Source organism: Pelodiscus sinensis, chromosome 6, assembly GCF_049634645.1.
Source record: "Pelodiscus sinensis isolate JC-2024 chromosome 6, ASM4963464v1, whole genome shotgun sequence".
Lineage (NCBI taxonomy): Eukaryota > Metazoa > Chordata > Testudines > Trionychidae > Pelodiscus > Pelodiscus sinensis.
Window position 1 is genome coordinate 95,820,971 of NC_134716.1, and position 15,340 is coordinate 95,836,310.

Here is a 15,340-nt window from a genome sequence, read left to right on the forward strand (position 1 = left end):
GTCCTCTACCGTGAAGTCCCGCCAGGGGGTTGCAATACAACAGTACTTGTAAGAAATTTAAGTTATTTTCATCCCTGCAAACGTATCCTTGTTATATATCCATTGACGGCTATGGCACATCATCAAGAATGAGCTTGTTGCATCCATTATGTTTAGAGTGACAAAATATTATCAGTTTGTGGAATTCTAAAGTTGAGTTTAATAAAGCTCCTACTTTTGTAATGTTTAGGAGAAATAAGTAGGATACAGTTTTTGGACAAACACTAGAATTATAGTGGGCATGAGGTTATGGAAGCCTCTTTCTGAAAGATTTTCTACAGAGGCTGATGGAGCATAACATACACCCCCACAATATTTTTGCCAGCAAGTTAAGAAAATATGGATTGGATAAATGGACTGCCAAGTGGATAGAAGGCTGGCTAGATTGTCTGGCCCAACAGGTAGTGATCAATGGCTCAATGTCTGGTTGGCAGTCGGTTTCAAGCAGAGTGCCCCAAGGATTGTTCAAGGGCTGGTTTTGTTCAACATCTTCATTAATGACCTGGATGAGGGGATGGATTGCACCCTCAGCAAGTTTGCAGATAACACTAAGCTAGGGGTAGAGGTAGATACGTTGGAGGGCAGGGACAGGGTGCAGAGTGACCTAGACAGATTAGAGGATTGGGCCAAAAGAAATCTGATGAGGTTCAACATGAACAAGTACAGAGTCCTGCACTTTGGATGAAAGAATCCCAAGCATTGTTATAGGCTGGGGACCGACTGGCTAGGTAACAGTTCAGCAGAAAAAGACCTGGGCATTACAGTGGATGAGAAGCTGGATATGAGTCAACAGTGTGCCCTTGTAGCCAAGAAGGCTAATGGCATATTAGGGTGCATTAGGAGGAGTACTGCCAGCAGATCTAGAGAAGTGGTTATTCCCCTTTATTTGGCACTGGCGAGGCCACTTCTGGAATTCGGGGACCCCCACTATAGAAAGGATGTGGACACATTGGAGAGGGTCCAGTGGAGGGCAACCAGAATGATTAGGGGACTGGAGCACATGACCTATGAGGAGAGGCTGACGGATTTTGGCTTATTTAGTCTGCAGAAGAGAAGAGTGGGGGGAGGGGATTTGATAGCAGCCTTCAATTTCCTGAAGGGAAGTTCCAAAGAGGATGGAGAAAGGCTGTTCTCAGTAGTGACAGACGGCAGAATAAGGAGCAATGGTCTCAAGTTACAGCGGGAGAGGTCTAGGATGAATATTAGGAAAAACTATTTCACTAGGAGGGTGGTGAAGCACTGGAATGGGTTACCTAGGAAGATGGTGGAATCTCCATCCCCAGAGGTTTTTAAGTCTCAGCTTGACAAAGCCCTGGCTGGGATGATTGATTTGGGGTTGGTCCTGCTTTGGGCAGGGGACTGGACTCGATTACCTCCTGAGGTCTCTTCCAACCCTACTATTCTATGAAAATTATATCCCCTAAGTCCCCAGGCTGCTGGCTAACCCTCATGGTCATGACACACACCGCAAATTGCAGACGGTGCTGGACAGCTTCTGGCCACACTGGCTGTGCTTTGTTCTTGGAGGTCTGGATAAAATATAGCAAATAAGTACATACACACTTTACGTTCCTAGCGAATACATGAGAATCAAACCAATCCTTTCCACCTCGGTGGAGTACCATGACTGATATACTGAGAGCGACCTAAGTAATTGAGCCCAGAAATGCCTCTCGGGAGAGGGCGTCAGCCCCCTTGTTAAAGGCTCCTGAAATGTGCTGTACATCAAAGTCAAAGTCTTGGAGCGCCAAACTCCATCGAAGAAGTTTCTTGTTGGTCGTTTTGACTGAATGAAGCCATTGAAGAGCAGAGTGGTCAGTCTGCAGATGAAAGCATTGCCCCCACACATACGGTCTTAGCTTCTCTAGAGCAGTGTATCCCAATTTTATTTGGCTGAGGAACCCTTTTCAGCTTTTCAGAATTTCAAGGAACCCCTAGATTTGTCAAGCAAAAAAAAAGGGGGGGCGGGAGGAGAGAGGGACCCACCAATTCATGAAAATCACATTCCTTCCCCGAGACCCCCCCCCCCACCTCCCTTCTGTGAGGCCTCATCTGCTCTGTTCCCCTCCTCTCCATCACTTGCTATCCCCAACCCTTATACCTGTTTCAACCTAGTGAGAGTGAGGTGTGGGGTGGGAATGAGGGATTTAGGTGTGGGAAGGGGTGAGAAGTACAAGGTCTGGGAGGGAATTTGGCTGCAGGAGAAGGGGCTGTTGGTTCAGGGAGGGGGCTCCAGGCTGGGGAGTGTTGGGTTCAGGTGGAAGGTTGGGGTGCTGAACAAGCCAGGGCTTGTGGATGTGAGGGTGCAGGAGTTGGGGTTGGATATGTGAGGGACTCAGGGCAAGAAGGTTGTGAGTATGATGGGCTCAGGACACACATTTGTGATGTGTGGATGGTGGAGGAATGTTGTGGCAGAAGACTGAGGATGTGGGGATGCAGGAGTTTGAGGATGTAAGAGGCTCAGGACAAGGGGTTCCAGTGTATGATAGGCTCAGATTTGGGGTCAGGTGGTGCAGGAGTGTTATGATGCTGCAGTGAAATGGGGGTTTGGTCCCAATTAGGGTCTTGTTGGCCAGGCTTCATTTTTAAATAAAATATGTCAAACTCAAAAGGTTTTAGCATTGTCTTTATATATGAGAGGGGTAAGGAACCTGTTTTGAGTCAAAGGTCACTGACCCACAGAAAAGTCAGTTGGGGACACACAAGTGAGATGCAAAAAACAAAACAAAAACCCTCCAAAAAAGCCCCAAGCCTCACTAATGTGGTCCCAGATGTGCTGGTGGGGGTAGGGGACAGAGTGCTAGTGGGTGCTGGGGCTGGGGAGAGGGTGCTGCTGGGCACTAGGGTGACTGGCAGGGTGCTGGGACAAGGAACAGGGTGCTGCTGGGTGCAAGCGTGGATGGCAGGGTGCTGGGGCCAGGGCCAGGGTGGTGCTGATTCTTGGGGTGTGAGGCAAGGTGCTGGGGCTAGGGTGGGTGGCAGGGCTGCCAAGGAGCAGGATAGGGATGGGGTGCAGGATCTGGGAAGGAGGTGGGGGGGCAGAAGGGGACAAGGTCTGGGTGGTAGGTAGAGTGAAGAAGCAGGCTGGATATAGGGTGTCTAGCCAGGGGGAGGGAGCAGGAGCAGATTGGGGATAGGGTGTCTGACTATGAGGAAGAGTGCAAGGAGCGGACTTGGGTAGGAGTTGGACCTCCCTGATCTGGCACCCTCTGGACCTGACTGGTGCCAGATGAGGAATTTTTGGTCCAGGGGAGGTCATTTCAGGGCTCCTGGTTTCTGCCCCCGTCCCCTGTCCCCCGTCCCCACTAGGCTTCTTTGCACCTCTATCCCCTGCCACCCAACTGAGCTGCCCACCCCTGCTGGTTCCCTGCACCTCCCCCAAAACCATCCACCACAATCTAAGGGAGCGCAGCACCAGTTCCCTGCAGCCCCTCACAGCCCAGCTGAGCTGCCCATCTGTTCCGTATGCCCTCCCCCCTCCACTTCAGCCCAGCTGAGCCCTGCACTGGTTCCCTGCATGCCTCCTGCACAGGACTGCTGAACCCCATTTCCCTGCACTTCCTCCAAGCCCCGCAAAACTGCTGAGCTAAGTGCCAATTCCTCGCCCCTTACTCCCCTGAGTCTAGCCCCGGTTTCCAGCACCTCCCTCCTCCTGCAGCCAAATTGAGCTGAGTTCCACACACACAAATCCCCCACCCCACAGCCCAGCCCAGCTCCCCAGACCTCCCCACTCTGCAACCCAGCTGAGCTCAATTTCCCTGCACCTTCCCCCAAACCATGCAGACATGCTGAACCAGTGCTGATTCCCTGCCTCTGCCTCCCTCCCTCCCTCCGGCTGTGTCTACACTGGCACGATCTTGCACCAAAGCGGCTGCTCTTGCGCAAATATTTGCTGCCTGTCTACACTGGCCGTGTGTTCTTGCACAAGTACACTGTCGGTCTCATGTATGAAATCAGGGCTTCTTGCGCAAGAACTACGATGCTCCTGCTCAGGAATAAGCCCTTTTGTGCAACTATTCTTGCAGAAGAGGCCAGTGTAGACAGGCAACAAATTTCTTGCGCAAGAAAGCCCTATGGCTAAAATGGCCATTGGCACTTTCTTGGGCAAGAGAGTGTCCACACTGCCATAGATGCTCTTGTGCAAAAGCACAGCTCGCACATAGCAGTGTGGCTGTGTTCTTGCACAAGAACTCTTGCACAGGATGTTCTTGCGCAAGAAACAACCAGTGTAGACATAGCCTAAGAGTTTCCTCACATGAGCAAAATGAATTTTGTGTGTGCACCAGTATTGCGTTCATGTGGCTTGTTTGGATGTGCCACCCAAGTTATTAATAAATATTTTTATACCTCTACCTTTTCCCTCTGCTGTTTGCTTGTGTAGACTCTATGAAAGTTAATTCAGAATAACAACTGTTATTCCGAATTAACTTTGCAGTGTAGTCATACCCAGGATCTGAGGGGTTACTTTCAGAAATGCATAAGCAAGTAAATGTCAGATTTGTATTGAAACCGAGAAAAAGAAAATGGACTCTGAATCAGATCAGAGAGCATCAACATTCATGCATAACTTCTAGTCCTGGTCCCGTTGCATTTTTTCTTGTGAAAAAATACACAACAAAATAGAAACACTTAAAGTGCTACCTTCATTAGATTGGTTCCTCTTTCAGGTTATGTCTATACTATGGTTTTCTGCTGGAAGAGGCAATGCAAATGAAGCCTTGATTAGCATTTTGTCATGCTTAATTTGCATAATCTCCAATGCCTTTTCCGCAAGAGGTTTTTGCACAAAAACAGGCAATGTGGATGTGTCCACAGGGGCAGATGAGAGTTTTGCGGGGCCCAGGGCAGCACAATTTCGCAGGGCCCCCCTTTGGAGAAAAAATAGAAAAAAGGCATTCCCCCTGTGCCCCACTCTGATCATGTGAGCTACCTCTCCTCATCCCCTCTCCTAACACCTCCCTCTACACACCTGCCCTGCCTCTCTCCTCTGGTGCTGGTCCTTCCCCTGCAGGTGTCTGCCCTTCTGCTTCACCCCCAGAATCCACTGGCACCTGTACCTTCCCTTACTCCTGCACCCTCCTGGTGCTTCCCCCTTCCCTCACTGCCCCTGTCCCCTTTGCCCTATTTTTCCCTGATGCCCACCTCTCACCACTCTCTGCCCCCATTCCCCTCATGCCCCTGTGCCCTCACACATGCCTTGCTCCATCCCCACCTTCCTCATGCCCACCTCTCCTTTCAAGCCTTCTCCCAGCACCTCCCTCTCCCCCCTTTTAGTCCCAAATGTCCTTACCCTCTCCTCTCCTAGCATCAAATTGTCCCCCCTCCCACTGACACCTCCCCTCCTGCCCTTTTCCTCATTGTCTGCACTTGGCCCCCTGGCAATTGTCTCTCCTCCACCCTGCCCCTTGGTGCCTTCCCCTTTCTTCTCTTGACCTGCCTCCCTCAGCACAAGCCCCTTCCTCTGCCATCCACCTTCTGCCTTCCAGTTTGCAGGGTGGCCGTGACCCCGGCCCAGGCTCCAGACCACGTGCCAAACTGAGTGGTGCAACTCTGGGCCACATGGTTTTAAAGTCCCGGGCCGTGATATCATGCCACGCCCGGGTGTCTCCCCTCTCAGCTGTTGCGCAACGTTTCAGCACGCCGCGCATGCACTCCCTCGGCCCCACATGTCCTGTACTGTCTGGCCTTGGGGAATTTAAAGTGTGGGGCTGCGGCACCCTATCACAATCCCTCTTCTCCTCTAGCAGCCGCCAGCTGGCCCTTCGGCAGACGGCCAACTGGGAAATTCCCAGTATCTCGCCAGGCCAGTCCGCCCCTGGCGCTGGTGCAGGGCCTATTGAAGCATGGGGCTCGGGGCAGCGACCCCGCTTGCCCTGCTCTATATCCGCCGCTGTATGTCCATTTCATGCAAAAACCCCTTTTTGCAAAAGATCCTTATCCCTCAGATGGATTTCAGATAGGCACTTTGTAAACAGGGAATAGGGGCTATTTCAAAATAGAGAGGCCTCCAGCCTTTCCCAGGGTCCCCTGCTGGCTACTCTGGCCACACACAGGAAAACTCTATCCCACCCCCCTCCCCTGGAGCCCTTAAAGCTGCAGACAGGTGTTGTGGCTCCCAGCAGGCCTCACAGCCCTGAGCCACCCTGCAGCTGCCCCTGACAGTATTTAGGCTCAAAGATGAGCCAGATATATGGTGCCAGCCAGCTCTCCACTGCTCCCCAGGAGCATTCCTAGGAGCCTGCTAGAGTCTGCAAGCAACATGCACCTTCCTGGTCTGGTGTGGAGGTCCTGGACCTTACTGAGGTTTGGGAGGACAAGACAAACCTCCAGGATCTGTGCTCCAGATGCAGGAACGCGGATGTCTATAGCTGCATGGCAGACAGGGAACAAAGACCACATCTGCACTCAAGAACAGGTGTGGATGAAGGTCAAGGAGCTCCACCAAGCTTATGCCAGGGCCAAGGAGGGCAGCTCCCGATTTGGATGAGAACCCCACACCTGCCCAAGTCCTGAGCCTCTCCTCCCCCTTCCAGCTCCCTTCTGCAAAATTCCCACTACTCCCCTTCTTCCACCCTCTCTCCTCCCTTCTCCCAGATTCTCCTCCCCCCACCCAGTTATGGAAAATACAGACTGTTTAATTCTTCAAAACAAAAGTGCCTTTATTTTAGTGTCAGGAAAATGAGGGGTAAGTAGAGGGATGGCAGTGAGGGGTGAACGCAGGGGCGGATGAGAGTGCCGCGGATGAGAGTGCCCTCCACACAAGCCCCTTCCTCTCCTATCCCCTCCCCCTCCACACAAGCCCCTTCCTCTCCTACTCCTCCCCCTCTCCGCACAAGCCCCTTCCCCTCCTCCCTCTGCACAAGCCCCTTCCTCCTAGGTTACCTCCTCCCCTACTTTCTGCCTTCCACTTTGCGGGGCCAGAGTTTGCACTCGGGCCCCGGGCTCTGAACCTGGAGCTAGGCCACGTCCTGCCAAGCAATTTTAAAGTTCCGGGCCATGAAGTCATGTCACGCCTGGGCCTATCACCGCTCACCTGCAGCTGGCAAGGGGGAGCAGCACTGAAAGCCGTGCATGGCAGGGACGGTCTGGGGCCAAGGGGGACGCTCTGGGGGCAGGGTGGGAGAACGCGCAGGGGGAGCCAGCAGGTGGGGGCCGGGGCCCGCTCCAGGCAGAGCCGGGGGAGAAACCCAGCTCCACATATTGCTGGAGCAGGGCCCCAGCTCTGAATATTAACTCGCCACCCATAGCGCCCGGCACAGGACGCAGGGCACCTTTAGATGCGGGGGTTCATTTGGGGGGATTGGGTGAATAGGTCTAAAGCCGGCCCTGGCGGGGCATGGTGCCTGGACCACGGCGGGCAGCTTCCAGCTCCTGTAGCCACTCCCCCACATACCCAAGGAGAGTCTCCAAGAAGCCCTGCGAGTTGGGTTCCTGCAAAGCCTGGGAGGCAGCCTGCAGAAAGTGCTGCATAACTTGCAGCCAAAGTTCCAAGAACTGAAGACTGCCCAGAGGCAGCTCCGGCTCCATAGCAGAGAGTACTGTGGTGTCCTGAAGTAGGGCAACCAAAGCAGAAGAGAAAATACTTTGCTGTCCCTCAGAGAGATAGACAAGAAAGCAGGGAAACCTCAGAAACGGCTATCTGCGGGTGGGTGGGGGGGGGGGCCTTTAATCACGAGCCTCAGATAGCCTCAAGCAGCAGCCACACGAGGTAACTACTGACCTGATGCCCTGCCTGAACTTGTTCTGGGTGGCCTTAAATGCGATTCAGCATCTAATCAGCTAAGCGGTATTTTGAAACGCATTTTGTGTGTAGGCGCGCTATTTCAAAATAAGCTAGTCCAGAATATCTCTTTCGGAATAGCTTATTCTGAAATAATGTTGCTGTGTAGATATAGCCTTAAAGAGTATATGATGACATGTTGTGTAGAATATCTGTGGAAGATTTGATTGGTGAGAATTCAGTTTATCACTCAACTTACCTTTCCACTTGAGGAAAACAAATCTTAAACAAAAACCATATAATTACACTGCAACAATACAGTCACCTTAGGATACTACATTTTATCAGCTGATGGAAGAGACAGACAATCTTATGTATAACAAGAAGGCTCTTCTCCTGTCCATACTGTGACAAATATATAAAACCCTACTTCCTTCAGATGTAGAAACTGCAAGCTATTCCATTAGTAAGTAACAGGCAAAATCAGAAAAATACTATTGTTCTATAATTTCATTCTGTGCACAGTATGGACAAAGCAAGTCTACCTTTGCTCTATGCAGCGTAGGAGCAATAGCTGAGCCAATTTAAGAGGCTAGTTTCTTTAGCAGGAATTTAAGTTATCCACGTGTTTTCTGTTCCTCTGGTGAATAACTGAATAGTGTCACTTCAATCCTTCAGTGTGAAATAGCCAAAATGAAAACCTCAAAATATTATCCCAAGTCAAGTAACAGTAGTTTAGAGGTCAGTTATTTTTGTGCCCCACTAGTGCAGGAGTTTATCCTTTCATTGATAAAGAGACATGTAATTCAGCCAGCTATGAGTATCATCCTTCAGGAGACATTCAGTGAAGGCGCTTCTGAGTTGCACAGTCCATGGTATTTAACAGTTCCAAAATTATCACAGTACTGCACATAAGCCTTACTGCACACTTATGCTACAAGTTTGGGGCTTGCAATTTAACTTACATGCCCCATCTTCATCTGTTCTGCTTCAATTATAATGAGGGATCCTCTGAGGGATCGTCACGTGAGTGGTCTTAGTTTTTCACACACATAGGGTGGTGATGGCGGGTGCTGAGGGGCTGTGGTGCGATTGTTGCTTGGCCTTCTCTGCCTGGCTATCATGCTGCACTCCATGCACCTGAATGCACATGTAGCACCAGTCTGCTCCATGCACCTGAGGCACCTGCGGGATCCTGCTCAGAGGCTCTGGGGAGGCTGCCCATACTTCTGACCCCCGGGGGGATGCCCTCCCACGACCCCCAGGGATGGATGCCCTCCCACCATGAGCCACTGCTGGAAGGAGGCTGGGGATAAGGACACACACATGCATGTGCACAGACTCTGGAGTGCTGCACATGGATATGCCTGCATGCTTGAGGCAGTACCTGCTCCCGGGGACAGTATTGCCAGGTGCAGGTGTGTGTGTGGCACCGATGGAAGCCCAGGCATCTCGTGGCCCCCATCCCAGTCATTAGATCCCAATGTGGCCAACCATTTCCCTTGCCTGCTTGTCCGTGGAACGTTGGGGGGTGTTTTCAGGAAGCATGTTCCCCTGGGGACCTCTGAGCCTCTGTAAGACAAAAGGTCCGGGGCGATGCGCAGTGGCAGGCCCAGAGGTGGACGGAGCTGCTGCAGCAGGGATGCAACATGCGTGCAACCATCCAGGAGCTCCTGACCTTCCTGGCACCAGTCCCAGTCCCCGCTCCCCTTCCCATGCCTGATCCTGCTCCAGACCCCGCTCCTGCCTATACCCCTCTCCTCCCTGTACTCTCCACCCCTGAGGTCGCAGAGGTCCCTGCACACGAGGGAGAGGAAACACCCGAGCCACAAGCTGCTCTCAGCCCCAGCCCTGAGCCTCTCCTTCCCCCCTCCAAGATTATCAGCCCCCTCCAAGATTATCAGCCCCCACCCCATTTCCAGGTTCAGTCTCTCCCCACACACACACTCTCCAGTTACTTCTACCCTAAATACATTTCCACAAAGTTCTGTTTCTCACAACCAAACAGTGTTTTTTATGTGTCTGGAGGGATGTTCTGCTACCCCACATCCAGGCAGGTCAGGAGGCACCTGAACCTCGCCTTCAAGCTGCCAAAGGTGCACTTTGCCTGCATGCAGGCCCTGCCCACGCAGCCATTGAAGCAGTCTTTACTGAGTTTCCAGTATCCAATATATGGCTTCATCAGCCATAGCATGAGGGGGTAGGCTGTGCCCCTCAGGATGCACAGTGGCATTTCAATATACCTGACCCCGATGCTGTGCTCAGAGAAGGAAGTGCCGGCCTCCAGCTTTAGGTAGAGGCTGGAGTTATGAAAGATGCGGCGTCGTGCACCTTCCCCAACCAGCCTATAAAGAAGTCTGTAAACTAGCCACTGTGGTTGACCAGGGCCTACAGGACCATAGAAAAGTATCCCTTGCAGTTAATGTACTGCGATGCCCAGTGGTCAGCGGCCCGGAAGAGGATATGTGTTCCATCAATAGCTCCCCTGCAGTTAGGGAAGCCCAGGATGGCAAATCCGATGACGATGGGGTGCATGTCGCCCAGGCAGATGACCCTGTGCAGCAGGACAGTGTTGATGGCCCTCACCACCTGCAGAAGGAGACAAACAAATAAACAAAACAGAGGATGAAAGGGGGTGTGTGACGGTTTTACTGCATGCAAGCGCCCCCTCCCAATGGGGAAGGGGGTTCAGCGGACCCACCGTCTGTGTCTGACGTACATTTGTCCTGGGGCCTGCTCCCCAGGACAGGATACATGAGTGAATCACCTGGTACTGTGTCGGTGCCAGGGTTCAGCGGACTCACTGCCCCACCCCCGTCAGGGGTCCATGGGTCCCGTAGGGAAGGAGGAATTCCGGGGGCCTGTTCCTAGGGAAGGTCCTCCCCGGAAGGGGGTAAGAGATGCCAAGCATCTGGTTCGCGTTCGTGGTCACCTGGTTCCTCAGGAATTGCGAGGGGACATATTTACGGGGTAGGTTGAAGCGGCGGGGACAAAGGAGGGGCATGGGGGAACCGGGCCTGCTCTCTCCACTGGGTCCCAGCCCGGGGCCCTAAGTGGGGGATAACCAATGTGTTCCCTCCACGACAGGTGGGGATGATCCCCAAAACTCACCTGCCCACGGGCGCCAAAAACGCTCTGCCCTGGGCTTCTTCCACTCCCTTCTCCCTGCCGAGGGGTCCGCCCAGGCCACTTACCACGCCTGAGTCATTGGCCCCATCCGGCCGGTGTCCTGGGGGCTCCGACATCACTCCTCTTGCCCTCCAGCGGGGCGGGATGCTCGTCCTTCTGGGGGGCATTCGGTGGCTACTCCCTGAGCCTCCCCCAGCTGTCTTACCCGGCTGCTTTTCAAATGGCCCGGGCAAGGACACTGGGGGCGCCAGCCCCGCCCCTCCAGCATCTGCACGCTCCATTGCACAATGGCCGGGGCTCGGAGCTCCGCCCCTGCGTGGCCCTGTGCGGCCCTGCACAGCCAGCACGCTTGTCAGGCTCCCGGCCCGCCAGCCGCGTCCGCATCTGGCCCCGCCCTCTTTGCCACGGGGCTGTGCGCATTCCCCCATGCCGGGTCTCAGCCTGACCGGGGCTATTCCGGCCATTCGGGCTGTCTGCCTGCCCTCTCTGTGCTGGGGGCGGGGTTGATCCCCCGACCCAGGTTAGCGTGGACCCCACTGGGTCCGTCGCAGGGTGCCTGAGCCCTTGGGAGGTCCCCAAGCCCTCCTCCTTTTTCCCCCCACAAACATCCCAAGAGCTGCCCCCTATGATGCCCGCCTCTCCAGCAGGGCTGTGTGAGGGTGGGACTGCAGAATCCTCTGGGGATGGCCTTCCCTCCACCCCATCCCCTGGACCCTCAATGTTCTCCCTCATTAGGTCCTCCTGGACCCTCCAGCCCTGCCCTGAATTCCCAAACTCCCCTTTCTCTAGGGTCCGCCTTTCCAGTAGTCCCCCTCCCCCTCTCCAGGGACTGCAGCCCGAGAGCACCATACCTGCATGACAAGCGCCCCGACAGTCGACTTCCCCATGCAAAACTGGGTGCCCACAGATGGGTAACTGTCGGGCGTAGCAAGCTTCCAGACAGCAACCCACTTCTCCAAGGGGATGGCAAGTCGCATCTGGGTGTCCCATCGTCTGAGGGTAGGGGTGAGTCAGGCACAGAGCTTCAGGAATGTCACCTTCCTCATGCAGAAGTTTTGGAGCCATTGCTGATTGTCCCACTGGTGGGACCGGCTAGTGTTGGAGCAGTCAGAACTGGTATCCAGCTGCCAGAAGTGTCGCTCCACTGTGGGGTGCGGTTGCAAGAGCAGTGCTCCTGCACATATGCGGAGGTTCTCAACGATGAGCTTGTGGTCGAGCTCATTCAGGGTCATGAGGGCAGACTGCAGAAACTGTTGCAGAAACTGCAGCACAGCAGTGTGGGACCATCGCATGCCCAGAGGCTGCTCCAGCTCCATAGTAGGGAGTGCTGTGGTTTCCTGAAGCAAGGCAACCAAAAGCATGCAGAAGAAGTGCTTTGCTGTCCCTCAGGGTATGTCTACACTGCCACCCTAGTTTGAACTAGGGTGGCTAATGTAGGCATTCGAACTTGCAAATTAAGCCGGGGATTTAAATATCCCGGGCTTTATTTGAATGTTCCAGGGCGCCGCCATTTTTAAATGTCCCGTAGTTCGAACTACCTGCCCGCGGCTACACGCAGCACGGACTAGGTACTTCGAATTAAAGCTCCTAATTCGAACTATCATTAAACCTCCTTGTAGGGTGATCTCCCACCCCCATGTAGCCAATGGCCTCTGCTTTCCTCTACCATGCTGGAGCGTCCACATTTATTTATGAGGGAAAAATCTTGCAGTTTTGCAGAAGTTTAAAATATTGTGTGCAGAATACTCTCCAGAATAGAGCAGAGAGGAGGTACTTTGGTAATTCCAGCATTTGACTGACAAACATTGGCTGGCACTCAAAAGGTTATTAAGTTTGAAAACACCACTAAAGAGCTTGATGATGCTGTAACTCAGCATGTGCTACTAATACGGGAGAAATTTCAAATATGGGATCATTTTCTCCAGGTTATGTAAATACTACTTCTAAATGTCTGTGCAGGGCAAAGTGATTGGAAACTTCAACTACAGATACAGACAACTAAACCATGTAGATACTAATCTACATTATTGACATGTTAAATCTTCCAGAAAAAATACACAGTGCCTTTGAATTTGCTGATGATAATGATGTTGACCAAAAATGTCACCAGCGCTATTATATTTTAATAATACCTATATACATTTATTATTAGATTTTGTTGTAACCTTTAGATTGTTTTTGTGATCTTTGAGGTCACAAAAAAATCCAATTTTATGTCTTGAAATGTTATGTGAAGTCATTACATTAATAGGAAGGAATACAAATAGGTCAAAATGGTGATTTTATTGTGTTGATGTGTCATCTTTTCCTATGATAATGGCATCACTTTAAAGCTCCAATTCATATCTCATCTTATAGAAGACATAATACACTTTCAAATGAGATATGATGTGTGTGTATATAGAGGGTTGAATTAAGTTGACCAAATTGGTTGTGGTTGCCTCTCACCTACATGCATCTTAGCAACTCCTTCCCCCAAGTACATGTCCCTGGGCAGCACTCCTTGTTTGTGCTTTACCCAGGAGGAGTAAGAAAGAGACCTCTTTCCATGGGGCACACAATGGAAGAGAGGAGGGTCCTTCTCTTCTCTGGATGGGTGAGGAGTGCCTGGGCAGCTTGCCTGCATTTTGCAGATAGAAAGTACCTTTTCTGGAGGGGGTTAAGGTGATCTGGACACTCTTCTTTACTGTGGGGTGAAAAGTGTTCTAGGCAGCCTCCCTTGTGAGATGCATAGAGCTTAGCACCCTCTCAAGATGAGATACAGGTTGTTTGGGCAGGACTCCAGTACTGTGGAATGGGGAGTACACTCTTGGGATGAAGCTAGAGGTCTGGACAGTCCCTTGTGTTGTGAGATAGGGAGCAGCCAGTCGCCTTTGGAGATAAGGCAGACAGTCCCTGTGGACAGCCCCCATACTGTGGGATGAGCATCACCCACTGCCCTCTGGGGAGAGGGATCCCCGGGCAGCCTCCTAAGTTGTGGGAAGCGCCCTGTGCCCTCTGAGGATGGGGCGCAGGTCCTGGGGGCAGCCCCTTGTGTTGTGGGGAGCACCCAGATCTTCCGGGGATGGGGGCCTGGGACAGCCCCCTGAGTTGTGGGGTGGGCAGCCCAGCGCCCTCTCGGGCCGGGGTGAGGGGAGACCCAGGAGAGGAGGAGGGTCCCTGGGGGCTGCCCGCGGCTCTACGCCGCCTCCTCGCCGGCCTCCTGTCTCCCTCCCTGGCCGTCTGCTGCTCCAGCTCCGGCTCCGGCTGCCATTGGCTTAGCGGCCCCATCCGGGCACTTGGCGCAGCGCTGCTGCTAAGCCCGAGCGGTCCCAATATGGCGGAGGTGAGCGGGGAAAGCGGGCAGGGGCATTGGGGTCCGGCCGGCTCACTGCGGGGCCCCGTGGCCGGGAAGCCGCTCGCGCTGCTCTCGCCGGCCCGGTAACCTCCCTCCGGAGATGGGAGGCCGGCGGCGGGGCTCCGGGCGCGGCACGGGGGCCGGCGGAACCGTCCGCACCGGGGCAGCGGGAGCCTGCGCGACTAGGCCGCGGCCGCTCGCTCTGCGGAGCGAAGCGGGGTGCCGGGTCCCAGCCCCGGGGCGGCGGACAGGCCCCGGGCACTGCCCGGGCGGGTTGGTTCCGCGGCCGGGCCCCTGGTGACGCGCAGAGGCGCCCCGGCGGCGGGGACCGGGGGAATTGGCAGTCAGGAGGGAGACCCGGGCTGGGATGCGGGGAGGCGGTTGCCGGTCCGGCTCCCTCCGTCACTCCCTGCCCCTGTCACCTCCTGGCCGGGCCGGGGGAGCTGGGGTGACTGGACTGGCTACTTCTCCGGGACCTCTCAAGAAGCGGGCTGGGGGCGAGCGAAGGGAGGAGATGGGGCGGAGGACAGACAGCAAGCGGGCGGACTGGGGGCAGAGGGGGATTGGGCGGCAGGGCAGGGCAGGGGACTGAAGGAAAGCGCTGAGAAGGAGAAATGAGGCGTCTACCCTAGGCGGAGGGGGAGAGGCAGGAGATGGAGGAAGAAGAGACCCGGGGAAAGGACAGAGAGCGATGCTGGGACCGGGAACTTGAAATGAGAGAAACCTACCTGTTCTTCTAGCTGTAGAGAAGAATTTCCATTTGCAGCGCATCCACCTAACATCTCTGTCTCTTTCTCTTTTATTTTCCAGGCTTCCTTTGGAAGTTCGAGCCCAGGTTTGTCCTGTTTTCTTCCTTCCGTGGTCCCAGCAGCTGGGAAGCGTTTGGTACGGGCTGGGTTACAGGTGCTTCTGTCAAAGATTTACCAAAAAGTTTTTCTACTTCTTTATAAAGTCCTCTGCACCCCCAGTTAGTTTACTTTAAATGGTTTATTTCCATGTTTCTGGTTTGCTGCCTGATAACAGGTGGTATGTGCTATATAGTTGTTCTCACTATAGTCTCAACTAATTGCCCAATAATTTAGTCTTGTGTAACTTGGTGGTGGCTGGTTGGTGGG

General features: G+C 53.5%; 1 protein-coding gene across 3 annotated transcripts in view; it reads left to right on the top strand.

Annotated features, from left to right (window-relative positions):
- Nucleotides 1–14,093: 14,093 nt before the first annotated feature.
- The window catches only part of MIER3 (MIER family member 3), a 32,381-nt gene continuing 31,134 nt past the window's right edge, over nucleotides 14,094–15,340 (top strand). For 2 of the 3 annotated variants that reach the window (XM_075932417.1, XM_075932419.1), the window contains exons 1-2: nucleotides 14,094–14,213; nucleotides 15,036–15,060. In XM_075932417.1, coding sequence (XP_075788532.1) covers nucleotides 14,205–14,213; nucleotides 15,036–15,060 — 34 coding nt within the window. In that variant the 5' untranslated portion in view covers nucleotides 14,094–14,204. Of the gene's footprint in view, nucleotides 14,214–15,035; nucleotides 15,129–15,340 lie in introns of those variants that run through there. The other variant, XM_075932420.1, reaches the window with a different exon arrangement.